This window comes from Calonectris borealis, chromosome W (genome assembly GCF_964195595.1).
Source record: "Calonectris borealis chromosome W, bCalBor7.hap1.2, whole genome shotgun sequence".
In the NCBI taxonomy this organism is placed as follows: domain Eukaryota; kingdom Metazoa; phylum Chordata; class Aves; order Procellariiformes; family Procellariidae; genus Calonectris; species Calonectris borealis.
The window spans coordinates 41,075,201-41,093,902 of NC_134351.1; the positions used below are offsets into that span (position 1 = coordinate 41,075,201).

Genomic DNA, 18,702 nt, shown 5'->3' on the forward strand with positions numbered 1-18,702 from the left:
TGTGTGCTGTGTTTTGGGTTTGGTGTGAAAGGAGCATTGATGGCCCATTGATGCTTTGGCTGTTGCTGGGTGGTGCACAGCCAGGGTGGTGGACCCAGCTGGCCAGTGGGGTATTCTATACCATGTGACATCATGCTCAGTATAAAAACCAGGGGTGTGGGTGGGCTCACCCCCCATTCGTGACACGCGGTCCGTGAGCAGTTGCATTGAGCATCGCCTTCTTGTATATTCTGTTATTGTTTTTCTCCTTGTTATTATTACTGTTCTGCTTTGTGTTATTTCAATTATTAAACTGTTTTTATCTCAACCCGGGAGCTTTCCTACTTGTGCCCTCCCGATTCTGTCCCCCATCCCACCGGAGGGTGGGGGGGAGCAAGCGGCTGTGTGGGGTTTATTTGCTGGCTGGGGTTAAACCACGACACCCAGTAATTTTGTTTTTATTATTTCTTGGATTTCTTTCCCTTCTGATTTGATTTTTTGCTTTGGGAATATTTGCCCTTTGGCCATAAAGTTTTATCTTCACACTTCAATCTTTATCCTAAAGTTTCCAGGTAGGGCCTCAATTTTTAAGATATTAGTGATTTTTTAAAAATTAACAAGATTGCTATAAAGAATAAGTTATTTAAAGATTAGACCAGAGACAGCCACCATCTAAATTAATAGGATGATATATTTTGCAGTTGGGTCAGATGTTAAAAAAAATGCAAAATCTGTAAGGAAGTTTCATTTTTTATATATTTTGTTACAGTTTCCACATCCCATTCTGCTTTCTGGCAAGTGTTACAGTTCAGTGGACTATCAGGAAGTATGTGAGAGCTTTTGATTAGAGGCACCTGGTACATAATTAAGGTACCAACTAATGACTGAAATTTTCCTTTAGTTTTCCTCCTTTTAAAATAAATCTACTGACCAAGAATTCCCAAATCCTTCCTCTCCTTGGACACCCTAAGTTAAATAAGTAAAAACTGATAAACAACTGCATACTACCAATATTAGCTTTTTCTCATACTTCAAGTCTCCATTTACAATAACTCTTTTCAGCCATCAGAACTCCACATAAATTTTCAATGGAAGTGAAGGCTCCCACATACCTGGTTTAAATCTACTGAAAACAAGTTTGTTTTCCCTAGTTATCTTTCACAGACCCTGAAGCAGAAGTCCATGCCCCCAGAAACAGGAAAAAATAACCCAAACAAAATAATAGTATTTTTACTAGCTTCTCCCAGTCTTTTGAAATGAGAAAGAAGAAACATAAGATACAATTATTCTGGACCTTGTCTCCAGTGCCAGCCAACTACTAGGGAAAGAGTATAAAGAAACAAATCAAATCAAAAGTGACGTTTCCTGTGGTATACCTGCCTCTAGAAATCAAGTTAAGGACTTTTTAACACTGAAGAACAAAACTAAGCCATCAATGTTTAATAGTCAGCTCCTGACTATGGCTGCTGCCCTTTTAAAATCCTTTACACATTTGACTTTCACATCACTTAACAATCAATTCCACAATTTGCATGTTCTGTGTAAAAAACACAGTTTTATTACTTTAAAGCTGCAGACTAAAACCAGAAGAGCTCAAAGAGCTTGAGAGAATCTTGAACTAGAAGAAAACAGGAAAAAAAAAAAGTAATTCCTTAACTACCTTTTCCATACCATTATGATTTACTTCCTCACCTATTTTCTTCTACTCACTTTCTCCCCCACTTCCACTCCCCAAGCTGGAGCTGTGGTGGGTTGACTTTGGCTGACTGCCAGGTGCCCACCAAGCCGCTCTATCACTTTTCTCCTCAGCTGGACAGGGGGAGAAAAATACAACGGAAGGCTCATGGGTTGAGAATAAGGACAGGGAGATCAATCACCAATTACCATCATGGGCAAAAAACAGACTCCACTCAGGGAAATTAATTTAATTTATTGCTAATCAAATCAGAGTAGGGTAATGAGAAATAAGAACAAATCTTAAAACACCTTCCCCCCATCCCTCCCTTCTTCCCAGGCTCAACTTCACTCCCGATTTCTCTACCTCCTCCCCCCACAGCGGCACAGGGGGACGGGGAATGGGGGTTGCGGTCAGTTCATCACACGTTGTCTCTGCCGCTCCTTCTTCCTCACACTCTTCCCCTGCTCCAGCGTGGGGTCCCTCCCATGGGAGACAATCCTCTACAAACTTCTCCAATGTGGGTCCTTTCCACAGGGTGCAGTCCTTCAGGAACAGACTGCTCCAGCATGGGTCCCCCACAGGTCACAGGTCCTGCCAGGAGCCTGCTCCAGCGAAGGCTCTCCACGAGTCACAGCTTCCTTCAGGGCACATCCACCTGCTCCAGCATGGGGTCCTCCACAGGCTGCAGGGTGGATATCTGCTCCACTGTGGACCTCCATGGGCTGCAGGGGGACAACCTGCCTCACCATGGGCTGCAGGGGAATCTCTGTTCTGGCAGCTGGAGCACCTCCTCCCCCTCCTTCTTCACTGATCTTGGTGTCTGCAGGGTTGTTGCTCTCACATATTCTCACTCCTCTCTCTTCCGGCTGCTGTTGCGCAGCAGTTTCCCCCCCTTCTTAAATATGTTATCACAGAGGTGCTACCACCGTCACCAATTGGCTCAGCCTTGGCCAGTGGCAGGTCTGTCTTGGAGCCAGCTGGCACTGGCTCTGCTGGACATGGGGGAAGCTTCTAGCATCTTCTCACAGAAGCCACCCCTGCAGCCTCCCCTCCCCGCTACCAAAACCTTGCCACGTAAACCCAATACAAGAACAAAGTAACACAAGATGGTTCAAGACAGTCAAAAAGCTGACCACTGCTGAACAGAGGCCTGCTCCCCCCACACCCTAGCATACATCTCTGCCAGCACTAATGTTCAACTGACTTCTCCATGAGCCAATTCAATTCACCAAAACAGCAGGAAATTAACACAGTAAGGAAAAAAAACACTAACGTTTTTTCTCCTGGGTTAAGTAAGTAGAGCGAGCTCAGCAAAAGGTTTGACTAGCATCAACATAAGAAACTCTTCCCTGGCTGGACTGAGCGAGCTCAGTGGAGCTCTGAAGAAGATGGGGGGGGGGGATTTATCAATTTTGCTATTGAATAGCTTCACTATTGAAAGGACACGCATCTCTTCAAAACTAATGTTACCATTAACCATGGTATATGCTAATATACCATAGATTCAACCTAAGCACACAGAAAACCCAAAGCTGAAAGGATGCATTGACTAGATAATGAAATAGCTATGCTGACTTAGTTCAAACCAAAAATCCATAATAGTGTAACTGTACGTGGTAGGTTTTTTGTTATAGTATAATAAATTCCATGTATTAATATTATGCACAATTATAGCACAAGTAACTCAAAAACTGCAGTAACATTGGTGCTGTGGAAATCACTACATGCAGAGCTTAAACTATCAGGTCCCAAATCTGCAAATTACTTATGCACATTCTTGGTTTCACTGTGGCTACATAAGCACACATGTATTACAGACTGGGGCCTAAGAGGAAAAGTCAAGGAAGGAAGGAGGAAAGAAATACAGTACTTGACAGTTATCACCAACTGCCATATTTTCTTAGCCATGAGTAACTGACTACTTTCTGATTTGGACAGGATCTCAAGTTTATGCATTCATTTTCTTGATAGTGACAAAATCAGCATAAAAGATAAACTTTCTCTAAAAGAGTCAAGATGTAACCACACACAAGTATACGCATTATTTTTACCATGCACACCCCCCTCCCCACATCTACAACTTACAGAACTGAGTTACCATGACATTTTCAGGTTAAATTTGTAGGCTTGGCATTTATCAGGTACTATTACCGTGAAGACTATGAAAATCAGTTACAGGGTTTTTTTTTTAGTTAGAAAATTATTTTAATTTAAAAATGACTTGGTTTTAACATTTTTACAGCATCTTTTTTATTAGTAAAAAAGGCAAATTATACCATTTTTAAATTTGAGATTTCTCTGAATCTCCAGGGCTTCACATTCTGTCCTTGCCTCTCATTTTCCTGCTCTTGCAATATATTCCTGCAGATTTTTTTAAATCTTTGCCAAAGCAACAGCTGAATTTCCCCTTTTCCCTACTAAGAAAGTCTGCTTGGTTAGGACATCATTGAATGCCAGCAGCCAGTGGGAGCAAGTAATGGAAGAATCCAACAGATGCAACCAGAGTGAAAGCTCTTAAGTTATGGACTACTCAAAAAGCAGAAAGATGCTAGCTGGGGATGAAGTATTTGCTGAGGTACTGCAAGAAGCAACTTGGATGGCTGGGGGCAAAGAGATGGGGTACTGAACCAAGAAAACTGAAAGAGCATCTCTGATGGACTGAAGACAAGAGTTAGAGAGAAGTAAAAAGTTTATCAGCCCATGCTGAAGAGGCTCTGGAGTGTCAAAAATTCTGGGAGAGAATGGTACGGAATGGAACAGGACAGAAGTTGAAAGTTATAAATGCTAAGGAACCTGAGAACTTCACTTCTAGAGAAGGAAGAACAAGAAATGGGGCCTCTGTTGTGGCAACAATTGGGGTTACCACAGATCACCACTTCATTTTCCCTTCTATAACCCCACACAGTCATCATCTTCAGTCAAGACCTTTGTTTTGGAGAAAAGGAATAGTATCTACTTCTTCCCTTCCCCCCCAAAAAAACCTGGGGATAACCGATTGGAAGTGTTACAGTAATGATCAAAATTAGATAGAACTAAAGCCATATTATGTGTGTAGGCAATTCACGATGCATCAGGAAAGAAACTGAATACAGTTTAAAAAAAAAAAACACGATAGGCCTCCTGATCCTGAATGAGATTTCCACCTATATGATGCATATAATTTAATAATACTTAACTCAAAGTCAAGCCAGGATGGATTAGGGTTGTTAGTGCAGTATCTTCTGTATACAAAGCATTACCATAAGTTTAATATAATAATTTAGTTTTTTCCATAGAGCCACATTCTAATTCATGCAAAATTATTATTTGCAACTGTTTTATGTACATAGTTGAATATGTGGCTCCGTGCCATGGGTAAGAATGCCATGAAAAAAGTATGTACAATCAATACCAAGACAATAGTACTACACACATGCGTAATGGCACCAAACTAGGGTTGCCAAGCAACTGTAACTATAGTATTTCCAAACTTTTGAAAGACTGCTGAAAGAATGTAAAGTTGCAAAGCCAGTTTTGCATATGTACTTGCCCAAATTAAAAAAAAAAAAAAAATTTCCTTCCTCCTTAACATAGCATCACTACCGACACCTATGGTGATAAACCTGGTTGGTGTGTGACATAGTTCTGCCAATTAAGACGATGACATCAATAGATTACTATGGTCAATGCACAAGACAGTTTTGCCTCAGGGGACGGACGATAATTGTAAACACAAAACCAATGAGATGCCAGAATCATGCATTACACTAGAGGCTTTTATTTTTTTTTTTTAGAAGAGGTAATGGGATGGAGGAAGGAATGCGAACGAGGCAATCAATCTTTTAGAGGTCTGACCATTACTAATTTAAATTTGTGAGATGCTTCTATAAAGGAACCAGTGTTTAGGTCTGCTCAAAAGGTAAAACAAATGAAATAAAAATAATTAAAAAAAAAAAAAAAACACTATGCAATTTTAACAGCAGCCACTATGCTTTTCTCACAGCTTTTTTTTAAAAAAAAAAAAAAAGAAAAAAAAAGATCTGTGTGGGTACTGTTTGATATTCCTGAAGTTTAAAAGAAAGCATGCATTGAAAAACACAGGGAAGTAGGAACCCCTTCAAACAAGTAGTTTTGTTTCTGGAGACTAGAATCAACTTGCAATTACCCTTAAACTAATTATCTGGGTTGGTGACTATGTATGCCACAGATGTTAATTCAGACAGCACTGTGTAAATGCAGGTGCGCTCTTTTCTCAACCAGTTCACATAAAGCAGTTTTTATGTGGGACAGAGACTAAGTAAGTCTAAAAGACTGAAGCAGCCTTCAACCGCAGGGCCAACTCCAGACTTTCTGTATCTGATCCTCATGCCAGAAGCACTACAGAAGGTACTTAAGAGGTATCTAAGTAGCTGTGGACCACAACAACCACATTTGGCTAGCACTGAACCCAAGTTTACAGGCTGGGCTGTTAAGACTCCAGGACTGAGCTGGTGACAACCCTAGACAACAGCTGCACAGTGCTCCTGCACTCTGAGATGGGTTATTTAATTTGGATACAGAGTCAGATTGTATCCAACACTGCATGCAATATATTCACTCCACCTGAATCCCTGCACTCTTGGATGTGCAGTGTAAACATTAAATAGCTTTACCATGCTGACTCGGTATAGCTGAGCAGCTCTGCAGATCATTCCTCAATACCCATATAATATAGTGTCGTGGTTTAACCTGGCAGGCAGCCAAATACCACGCAGCCGCTCACTCACTCCCCCCACCCCCAGCGGGACGGGGAGAGAATCGGAAGGGTAAGAGTGAGAAAAACTCGTGGGTTGAGATAAAGGCAGTTTAATAGAACAGGGAAAAAAAAGGGAAAATAATAATGATAGAATATACCAAATGAGTGATGCACAATGCAATTGCTCATCACCCGCGCTGACCGATAACCAAGTAGCGATCGGTACTTCCTGGATCACGCCTACCGTTCATATACTGAGCATGACGTCACATGGTATGGAATACCCCATTAGCCAGCTGGGCTGGCTGTCCTGATTATGTTCCCTCCCATCTTGTGTACCTAGCTCAGTCAGTAGGCATGGGAGCTGTCCTTGGACTAGGAGGGTACTTAGCAACAACTGAAAACATCAGTGTGTTATCAACATTCTCCTCATACTAAATCCAAAACACAGCACTAGGAAGAAATTTAACCCTATCCCAGCCGAAACCGGGACATATAGGATATCCCAGTCCTTCCCATTAATTGTGCTAACAAGCAGTTGTTGCATACAATCTTCTAATTATAATGAGAATAAAGAAAGGAGACATGAGTTTCTTATCAATATATTGATGGTAAGAATCAGGGCTGGTGTCCATGGCTAATCAGAAACAAGCAAGAAAGTGACCATAATTCATATAGTGGAGAGAAGATTGAGAAAATTTGTGATTTACACCAGAAATAGCAAATTTCTTGAGTAATGAAGAAAATTAACTAGTTTTGTGCTTCAATTAGCAATAGTCACCATACAGCAAAAGGAATATCTGCATTCTCTGCAATACTTCATACTTCACTTGCACAAAATGTATCCTGAACTCACCAGTAAAATAATTAAATTTAAAATAATTGTTTACACTTATATTTTAAAAGAAACCAACACTTTTGTGTAACTTGCAGAACTTTCTGTGCTTGGGGGGGAATAATAAAAAAAAAATCAGTGTAAATTGTTTGGCAATGTGAGGATATTTTACAAAGAGAAAAAACAGTATCAATACCAGTGCTACAGGCAAAAGAACATCTTAGGAAGATTCCATAGTTTTAGAAAGGTGGTTTTAAAAAAGGGCTGCTTCACGAAAATCAATACACTTTCCCCATAGGTTCATGACATAAAATTCTATAATCAAGGCTTGTAGATTTGTAATTATGGTATGTCAGCCACACTTAAACAAGAGTGTTAAAAGATTGTTAAACTAATACAATTGCAATGTGAATTGTCTTAGTCTCATTCTAATCTACTGGTGTCACTTCCATTTAATCAGATGGAAACTATGGGCAAGTGTCAGTGCTATTTTCACATGCCCCAACTTACTTTGTTCGCAGTAGTTTTTAAAACCATTGCCAATCTGAAATGAGTACAAGATATTTTTTAAACTGGGTTTGGTTTTTTTTTTTCCTAATCAATTCCCTCACTATCTAGCAGGTTGTCTGACTTTGGATTTACTAAGAGTAAGACTATTTTGAATCATAGAATATCTCGAGTTGGAAGGGACCCATAAGGATCATCGAGTCCAACTCCCTGCTCCTCACAGGACTACCTAACACTAAACCATATGACTAAGAGCATCATCCAGATGCTCCTTGGAACTCTGACAGGCTTGGTGCCGTGACCACTTCCCTGGGGAGCCTGTTCCAGTGACCGACCACCCTCTCAGTGAAGAACCTTTTCCTTATGTCCTAACTTCCTAACTAATTAACCTTTTCCTAACTTCCCCTGACACAGCTTCATTCCATTTCCACGTGTCCTATCGCTGGCCACCAGAGAGAGGAGATCAGCACCTCCCCCTCCGCTGCCCCCCTTGAGGAAGTTGTGGACTGCGATGAGGTCACCCCTCAGCCTTCTCTTCTCCAAGCTGAACAAGCCAAGTGACCTCAGCCGCTCCTCATAAGTCTTGCCCTCGAGACCTTTCACCATCTTGGTCGCCCTCCTCTGGACACACTCTAATAGTTTGATGTCCTTCTTATACTGAGGCACCCAAAACTGCACACAGTACTCGAGGTGGGGCCGCACCAGTGCGGTGTAGAATGGGACAATCACCTCCCTTGACCATAGCTATGCTATGCTATGCTTGATGCACCCCAGGACACGGTTGGCCCTTTTGGCTGCCAGGGCACACTGTTGACTCATATTCAACTTGCCATCAACCCAAACCCCCAGATCTCTTTCTGCGGGGCTGCTCTCCAGCCTCTCGTCCCCCAATTTGTACGTATAACCAGGATTACCCCATCCCAGGTGCAGAATCTAGCACTTGCTCTTGTTACATTTCATACGGTTGGTGATTGCCCAGCTCTCTAGTCTATCCAGATCTCTCTGTAAGGCCTCTCTACCCTCGAGGGAGTCCACAGCTCCTCCTAGTTTAGTATCGTCGGCAAACTTTCTTAACGTACATTTGACTCCTGCATCCAGATCATTTATAAAAACATTAAAGAGCACTGGCCCTAAAATTGATCCCTGGGGAACCCCACTGGTGACTGGCCGCCAGCCTGATGTAACCCCATTTACTAGAACTCTTTGAGCCCGACCCGTCAGCCAATTGTTCACCCAATGTATTACGGACTTGTCTAGCTGTATGCTAGACATTTTGTCCAGAACGATACTGTGAGAGACAGTATCAAAAGCTTTGCTAAAATCCAAATAACCCACACCTACTGGCTTCCCTCAGTCAACTAGATGGGTGACCTTGTCATAAAAGGAAATTAAGTTGGTTAAGCAGGACTTTCCCCTCGTGAACCCGTGCTGGCTATGACCAATGGCTGCATTGTCTCTCAAGTGTTTTTTCAGTAACTCCCAGAATAACCTTCTCCATAATTTTACCAGGCACTGAAGTGAGACTGACAGGCCTGTAATTACCAGGGTCTTCCTTCTTACCTTTCTTGAAAATTGGGACAAGATTTGCCAGCTTCCAGTCGACTGGGACCTCTCCAGATTGCCAAGACCATTGAAAAATAATGGAGAGAGGTCCTGCGATAACATCAGCCAGCTCTTTCAGTACCCTGGGATGAATCCCATTGGGCCCCATAGACTTATGTGCATCCAGCTGGAGCAGCAAGTCTCGAACAAGTTCAGGGTCGGCTGGGAGTTTATCATCCCCCCAGTCACGGTCTTCCAACACAGGGCTCCGGGGGTCCCAGGGCCCATCATCAGTGTTAATGACAGAGGGGAAGAAGGCATTAAACGTCTCTGCTTTGTCTACGTCCCTATTTGTGAGGTGACCGACCTCATCAAGTAATGCACCAATGTTATCTCTGATCCTCACTTTGAAGTGATTAAACAGAAGCATTGCTTTTTAGGACATAAGCCACAAGTACAGCAAACATTATTATTCATGCTCATCAAATCTACTTCTTTGAAAGACTGGCTAATCAAATTATGCAATCACCAAGAGCCTGGCTATCAGATTTGTCAGAAAAAGCAAAAGGTTCTCCCCATTCCTAGTTCAAATTTCTTTCATTAATACATAACAATGTAAGAAGCATGAAAGTAAGTAGTAAAGTATCCACAACCTACAATATAGTCTCTCGAGAGGGGTACACAAAGAATATATGATATACAGCTAAAAAAAAAATAATCCCACATTAAACAACTGCTTTGTTCTTAGTTTGAAAAAAGTGATGAGTTAGGTAACTGATGAGAGAAAAGAATGGGCTACAGCAGATGATTAAAAAAAGACAAATGAAGTGTCAAAAAAGTTCAATACATCCTAATGGTTCTTGACCCTTATCTTTTTTTATATACTCTTATAGCCTGAGCATTGAATGTGCTTGAAAAAACAGTATTATGGGCTAAATTCAATGCACTTTTCTAAACTGCAAATTCAGAAAAAAATAAGGAAAACTAATTGAAGTGTTAAGTCAGTCACTTTATAGCATGTTTAAAAAGCCTCTACGTGAGTCCTCTCACACACTAGGAATAAATATCTATATAGTTGCTCTAGTCCCAAATGAGAGGACAATATTAATGTTCCTAAGTTGACTCAAGTCACACGCACACCCACTATAGTACAGAGTACAGAACTAGGCTTCTAGTTGGAGAAGGAAAGGTGGAGTGGGACAGAGCCACACCTCTTCTTGCATCTGTGTGCAACTGTCACAGAAGGGGGAGCTGCTGCTGTATCATCTCCCCCCCACAGGGAGTGTAAGATAACATTTTTTTTTTTTTTAAAAAAAAAATTACCTTCACTTACAGTATGCCAGCTGCTGCAGAGTAACTGTAGATGTGCATATTGTTATCACACAACAAGCACAAGCTGTTTACTTGCTTATTCACACAGCCATTCTCCAAAAGCAAATCTGAATCCTGCTGACTCCACTTGTATAATTTCCCCAGATGTTTTCATCACTTTCTTTGTATTAGCCCTGAAACGTATACAGCAACGTGGTGAGCTGGTCCAGGCAGGCCTCATCCTTCAAAATAACTTTTTCTTTTTAAATCTGGGTTATTTTTCAGTGGATCAGCTCCCTGAAATATACAGATGTGTGGCCACCTAAGTCCTTGTGCTGGGCAGGAGGCTGTAACACAGCAGATCAGATTTAGATTAGCTTAAGCCACCATGGAGCAACACCAAGTCTGCTTCTGTCACAACTGGCAATTTTTTCACCTCAGAGGAATGCCCACCTGTACAGTGCCCCTGAAACATGATTAATTTATTAAGCATAGTTTTTAAGAGGCCACAGGATTTGTATTAGGCTCACAAAATAGTTCTCAGGAATAGTCAGACTTTGCCCAGACTTGTCTCGGCCAGCCTAGAACTTTCTTTTACTTGTTTAACTGTAACCGCTATTATGACTAGGTAACAATTACCTACTTTGTTTTAGTTTTTGCTCAGCTTTGTACAATCGTATGGTATAACACTGCTGTATTGATTTTTGTTACTAACAAGAATGAGCTATCTCTGACTTAGAATAAAAATGCAGCATAAATGATCAAATCTGATGAGAGCAGGTGCATGGGGTGATAGCAGAGCCCTTGAAAACACAGGCACAGGAAGATGCTGAAATGCCCCAGTGCTATAAACAACTCACCAATAGTCAGGTACTGGTCATCAAAGAAACGCAACCCTGAGAGATGGGTAAAACTAGTTTTAGGATAACGAAGAACAACTATTCAACACATGCAAAACACCATATACAGTAATTCAGATAAAACGTGGAGTGCAAAACAACAAAGAAAAAATAAGATGTGGATTTTTATATGCGTTTCTATATGCAGACTCAGAGAAGCACAAAAACCATCAACATGATATTCCTCTCAGCAAAGGATTTGAGATACTGATGATTTGCTTGAATTTGTCCCCTCCCCATTACCAAATTCAGCCAGTGGCCTTAGGACCCAGAGGGCCAGCAAAAAGGTGAGTATAACATCAGGGAAAGGGTGCTATTAGAAACAAAGTAGAAACATTAGAAGTTTTGTGTCTATTAATTTTGACTGTATATAATTGAACTGTGTTAGCATCATTGTAACTGAACTAATATCCAGTGGGAATTTAAGCAGCCTACTCTGTAACTTGGATGCAACAAACTTGTAACAAAATCAAAACCAGCATCCATAGTTTTCCATAAATCAAGTGAACAAACAGAAGAGCCACACTAAGCAGTAAAGAAATTGCTCACACAGGATAACAACACTACTAAACTTTTAATCTCTTGTTCTCAGCTCTCAGACTCACTTAAACTGCAGCAGCAGAGAGATTCTGACAAAGAACACGCAAGCTAATCTCAGAGCTGGAAGCACTAAGGACAGTGGTATACAGACACTGAGCTAGCTCCACACTAGCATCATTAAACCACTTCCAGGTCCAGGGGGACATAGCCACATGGTACAGCATTCACCATATGAACATGCAGGCCTGTACCAGCTCTGACTGGGATCTCCACACAGTTGTTCATTGCCTAGTGTAGACTTTCCCTCTCTGTTCCCCAGTCTATAAACATGAGGAAAAAGCTTGTTCAGGTATCTTTTGTGATGATTTATTATTAAGCAATGGTCATCTGAAGTGCTGTTCAATATTACCACACAGTTCTCTCAGTAAAACTATCAAACAGCAGCAATAAGCCAGTACAGAAACTTCCACAAATTACAAATTCTACAAAAGTAAAACTGTGTCTTATTAGATTGTAGTGGGTTGACTCTGGCTGGTCTCCAGGTGCCCACCAAGCTGCTCTATCACTCCCCCTCCTCAACTGGACAGGGGGAGAAAAATACAATGAAAGGCTCATGGGTCAAGATAAGGATAGGGAGATTAATCACCGATTACCATCATGGGCAAAAAACAGACTCCACTCAGGGAAATTAATTTAATTTATTGCTAATCAAATCAGAGTAGGGTAATGAGAAATAAGAACAAATCTTAAAACACCTTCCCCCCATCCCTCCCTTCTTCCCAGGCTCAACTTCACTCCCGATTTTCTCTACCTCCTCCCCCCACAACAGCACAGGGGGACAGGGAATGGGGGTTGCAGTCAGTTCATCACACATTGTCTCTGCCGCTCCTTCCTCCTCACACTCTTCCCCTGCTCCAGCGTGGGGTCCCTCCCACAGGAGACAGTCCTCTACAAACTTTTCCAATGTGGGTCCTTCCCACGGGCTGCAGTTCTTCACAAACTGCCCCAGCGTGGGTCCTTTCCACAGGGTGCAGTCCTTCAGGAACAGACTGCTCCAGCGTGGGTCCCCCATGGGGTCACAAGTCCTGCCAGCAAACCTGCTCCAGCATGGGCTCCTCTCTCCACGGGGTCACAGGTCTTGCCAGGAGCCTGCTCCAGCACGGGCTTCCCACAGGGTCACAGCCTCCTTTGGACACATCCACCTGCTCTGGCATGGGGTCCTCCATGGGCTGCAGGTGGATATCTGCTCCACCATTAACCTCCATGGGCTGCAAGGGGGACAGCCTGCCTCACCATGGTCTTCACCACAGGCTGCAGGGGAATCTCTGCTCTGGCAGCTGGAGCACCTCCTCCCCCTCCTTCTTCACTGACCTTGGTGTCTGCAGAGTTGTTTCTTTCACATATTCTCACTCCTCTCTCTTCTGGTTGCTGTTGCTCAGCAGTTTTTTCCCCTTCTTAATTATGTTATCACAGAGGTGCTACCACTGTCACTGATTGGCTCAGCCTTGGCCAGCGGTGGGTCTGTCTTGGAGCCAGCTGGCACTGGCTCTGTTGGACATGGGGGAAGCTTCTGGCATCTTCTCACAGAAGCCACCGCGTAGCCCCCTCCTCCACTACCAAAACCTTGCCACACAAACCCAATACACAGACACAACAGTTGTCTCAAAAGTATCTAGACACGAATAAATTATAGTTTTGGCTGACAGAAAGAATAGAGAGACTGAAAAAAATGTTACCCTAAGTAAATCTAGTTTTCCCACACCTCAGAATACTTTGTCTACAAAAACTGACACAAACCACCATCCACTTACAAATGCAAAGAGAACATTTACAATGTTCCTGTCCAGCAAAGCCAGTAACCATAACACAGGTCATGAAAAGGACCCAAAGCAAGAAGCAGTCACCAAGCTGCTCAATCAAGACCACACTAAAACCTTCTAGCTTAAAAATGACACACAAGTTCATGATTTGCATTCCCTGCACAGTGACAGGAAACAGGACCTTACAATCATATAATCAATTTCTTGCTTGCAGCAGTACTTAAGAACTGCTCCCCGTTTTTAGTTTTGTTATTGGGTTTTTTTGAGATGTTTTTTTAGAGAACTCAAAGTGTCTTTATCTAGCATAAACATAATGATAAACCTGCATCCATTTTACTTTTCTAGTCTTGAAATCCAATCCTTAAAAGCTAATCAGATATTAGAAAGTGTACCCATTTTACTGTTAGTCTTTTAGTAACTGAATTTAAATAAGTCATAATACAAAGTTGATTGTACGAAACTGGACTATTAAACACCCTGATCCAGCACACATACTAATTCCTGTCTCTGCCTGAGCCACTGCAGTCTTTGTAGGATGCAACCTTAATAAACCCCACTGTGACCAAGTATTTAACATCAAAGCCTTGCACTTACAGTCATAATAAGAGGGATTCAGAAAGATGAACTGCAACTTTTCTTAAAAATGAAGACTTTGTTAAAAATAGACAAAACCGAGACTCGGGTGTTGAACTTACCATCGGTTTTGCGGTGTGAACTACCGAATTAGAAATATCCCATTCAACATTTGTTTTGGTAAAATAGGTAAGACTTCCTGCCTCTGCGAGGTATATGGCGAGACCGCCCTGTACACTGACGGGGCAGCGTGACAAAAAACCCCGTTTAATTGGGGTCTCGGAAAAGAAAGGCCTTTTCCTGACGACAGTGCGCAAGGGGAAGAAACCAGCAGCCATGGCAGAACTTGTGCCACAGCCGCCCTCCAGCACACCTCGACAGCCCCACCCCACGGCGAAACGCCCCAGCGCAACAACAACCCCCAGACCCCACAGCAAGCACGGCCGGCAGCGCACGAAGCCCCGCTCGCAGCTCCTCCGCTCGGCCCGGCGAAGCCCCCGAGGGCCGCGGCAGCGGAAGGGCCCCTCCCCGCTCAAGGCGACGGGGACTGCCCTCAGAGCTCGCAGCAGGACCGAGCCTGCTCCCGCTCTCCGCTCGCCCCCTCGGGAGCGGCAGAACCGCCTTCAGCCTCCCACAACGGCTTCCCCCTCGCCGCGCGCGTGCACTCACCGCCTCACGACGCCGGTCTTGATCTTGATCTGCCTCAAGCGCGGGTCGGCCATTACGCGACTAGCAGAGGAGCAGCTCGGACACAGCCCTAGCGGCGCAAGAACTGCGCAGCCAAATCCCGCACATGCGCCAAGCTGCCAGCCTGAGCGACATCACCGGGAGCGGAGGCGGGGCTCCGCGCCCCTCCCCCCACCCCCGGTGGAGGCGTCCCCATAGCGACCAGCGAGGGCCGGGCCGGGCCGGGCCGGGCCGGGCGCGGGCGGGCTCCGCGGGCACGCAGTAGCCTGCGCGGGGCTGCGACAGCCCCTCGAGCGGCCAAGTGTAATTCACCATTTCTTCATAAGCACACACACAAAAAAAGTCTGAATCCACCCTCAGATGCAGCAATAGGAGTTATTCTGAGGTAGTGTCCTGCTTTCGGCGGGGATAGAGTTAAATTTCTTCCAGTGCTGTGTTTTGGGTTTAGTATGAGAAGAATGTTGATAACACACTGATGTTTTCAGTTGTTGCTAAGTTCCCTGCTACTCAAGTCCTTTTCAGCTTCCCATGCTCTGCCAGGTGCACAAGAAGCTGGGAGGGAGCATAGCCGGGACAGCTGGCCCAGCTGGCTAATGGGGTATTCCATACCATGTGACGTCATGCTCAGTATAGGAATGGTAGATGTGTTCCAATAAGTAGTGATCGCTACTTGGTTATCGGTCAGCGCAGGTGGTGAGCAATTGCATTGTGCATCACTCATTTGGTATATTCTATCATTATTATTATTATTATTATTTCCCTTTCCTTTTCTGTTCTATTAAACTGTCTTTATCTCAAACCATGAGTTTTCTCACTCTTACCCTTCCAATTCTCTCCCCGTCCCACTGAGGGGTGGGGTGAATGAGCGAGCGGCTGCGTGGTATTTGGCTGCCTGCCAGGTTAAACCACAACAGTCCTTTTTTGGCACCCAACGTGGGGCTCAAAGGGTTGAGATAACAACACATCTGACCTGAACGGGTTAAAACAATTTTGTTAAAAGCATTCATTATATCAGTTTAGTACTTGCTGGTTACAATGTTGGTTTATTTCCTCTCAGAGTTGTTGGATCTGTTCTGGGAGTTTTGGTATGTAGCACCTTACTGGATTTATATATTGCTGTTTATCGGTATTTATGTGGGGTTTGTCATCTCTGGAAGATGGATTGAGGTCATCGCTTTGCTATACTGTGTGACACTGGTTTATGTTATGATAAAATCATTGATCAGGAGACTGTACTCAGCACTGCCATCATCCCTGTTCTTCGGGAGCTATCTTTTGGAAACTATTAATAATTACACTATTTACCCCTTCTTCTCAGGGAGCCAATTTACGGGGGAGACAGCTTCCTTTACGTTCCCCTTCTCCTCCAGGCTGATTACAATAGCTCTTGAGGATTTTGAATATCCTTGGGATGTTCAAACCAGCATGTTCCTATTGCTATGTCTTCTGAATGTGTCTCAGGCCTTGTTTAAGGTTAAACAACTATTTAAGAATACCACCCAGAGATCTGCCCCGAGGCTGGATAGTTATGAGTGGCAGGGTGTGTGGGATAGCATGGGCAAGTGCCTAGGACAGTGGTCACCTCCAGTGTTTTGGAACTTCACCCCTGAACAAGTGCAGAACCCTGAAAAACTAGTTAAATATTTGGAAAAAGTATGCTGTCACCCTGGAATTCCAGAGAGACCCACATTGCTGCAACGTGCTGGGGCCTGGCCCATACCTACTGATCCCTGTTCAACCCCATTCAGAACCCTCAAGGGGGAGAGAAGGTCTCAGGATCTGATGACAAAACGACGGGCACTGCAGCCACTCCAACGCCCGGGACAGACAGTGCGGCTACTCCAACCCCCGTGACAGGTACTACAGCTGAACCAGAGGACCAACCCTTATGGTATCCATTGCCCCTGTACAGAAGAGGAAATCTTGGAAGCGAAAGTCAGGTCATTTAGAAAGGGATGATGGAAAAGCAGGGCCATCACGAGGAGGGGAGGAGGAAGAGGAAGAACTCATAAACGAGACGGAAACCACCCGATCCCTATCCCTGGGTGAGTTGCGAGATATGCGAAAAGATTTCAGCCGTCGTCCAGGCGAGCATATTGTTATCTGGCTGCTCCCATGCTGGCATAATGGTGGATGACACGGATGGCAGAGTCCGGGAATACGAAGAATCTGTCTCTTCTTCCCTTGTCTAGGCTGTGGAGAAACTGTCCTGGGAGGTCCAGCAACTCAAAGACGATAGGTCCTATTCTCCACCTGTACGGACCAGTATCTCAGCCATTAGGAGTCAGCGTTCTTCTGCTCAAGAGAGAGGATATAGAAAGTACACACCACGGGGCACCCTGTGATTTTACCTACATGACCACGGAGAGGACATGAGGCAGTGGGATGGAAAACCTACATAGACCCTAGAGGCACGGGTACGTGAGTGGCAAGGTAAAACAATCACACAAGGGGGTTCTCCCAGGAAAAATGCTGCTCCAGTTTTCAGGAAAAAACTGTCTCATGACGGTCCAGTTTCCAGTGAACACTGCCCCAGACAGAGTAGAAGGGCTGATCTTACTTTGAATCATAGAATCATAGAATCATACAGGTTGGAAAAGACCTCTGTCCTGGTTCCAGCTGGGACAGGGTTAACTTTCTTCCCAGTAGCTTGGGGGTGTGCTGTGTTTTGGGTTCGGTGTGAAAGGAGCGTTGATGGCCCATTGATGATTTGGCTGTTGCTGGGTGATGCTTGCACCGGGAGGGGGGAGCACAGCCGGGGTGGTGGACCCAGCTGGCCAATGGGGTATTCTATACCATGTGACATCATGCTTAGTATAAAAACCAGGTGTGTGGGGGGGCTCGCCCCCCGTTCGTGACACGCGGTCGGCGGTCGGTGAGCGGTTGTGTTGTGCATTGCCTGCTTTGTGTATTCTGTTATTGTTGTTGTTCTCATTGTTATTATTACTGTTCTACTTAATTTTATTTCAATTATTAAACTGTTTTTATCTCAACCCGGGAGCTTTCCTACTTGTGCCCTCCCGATTCTCTCCCCCATCCCACCGGGGGGGAGGTGATCGAGCGGCTGCGTGGCGTTTATTTTTGCTGGCTGGGGTTAAACCACGACAGTCCTTTTTGGCGCCCAACGTGGGGCACGAAAGGTTGAGATAACGACAGATTATTTAGAGCATATTAAGGAATTTATATCTGGTAACATATTCGTTTGTTCTGCACCATGCTCTTGTTTTTACTGTACCTGTTAAAAATTGGAGTTGGGTTTTGTAGTCTGTTGTGCTCTGCCGTGATTAATGATGTTTTGCCTGGGAGATTTGTTACTAAAACGCTGGCATTGGGGGTTATTTGGTATTTGGGATTCGTAATGAAGCCGTTTCTGCATTTCTGATTTATGATGACCTGAACGACGAGCAGTTATCCAAAGACCCAGATGAAGTCAAATGCACCCGACCCATGTGGCGGAAGTTTGTACGGAGCGCACCAGCGTCACATGCAAACTCTTTGGCAGTAATGACCTGGAGAGATGGAGAGGAACAAACAGTGGATGAACTGGCTGGCCAACATCAGCAATATGAAGAAAGTCTCTCTTCCTCCCTACGGGCCTGTGTCTCTGCTGTGAAGAA

At 44.0% G+C, this 18,702-nt stretch overlaps 1 protein-coding gene across 3 annotated transcripts in view; it reads right to left on the minus strand.

Moving 5' to 3' along the window:
- The window catches only part of LOC142074807 (tubulin-specific chaperone A-like), a 58,236-nt gene extending 43,039 nt beyond the window's left edge, over positions 1–15,197 (minus strand). Inside the window, exon 1 of one of the 3 annotated variants that reach the window (XM_075135683.1) lies at positions 15,068–15,197. In XM_075135683.1, the coding sequence (XP_074991784.1) occupies positions 15,068–15,120 (53 nt within the window). In that variant the 5' untranslated portion in view covers positions 15,121–15,197. The remainder of the gene's footprint in view (positions 1–15,067) is intronic. The other 2 variants (XM_075135684.1, XM_075135685.1) reach the window with 2 other exon arrangements.
- Positions 15,198–18,702: the final 3,505 nt, after the last annotated feature.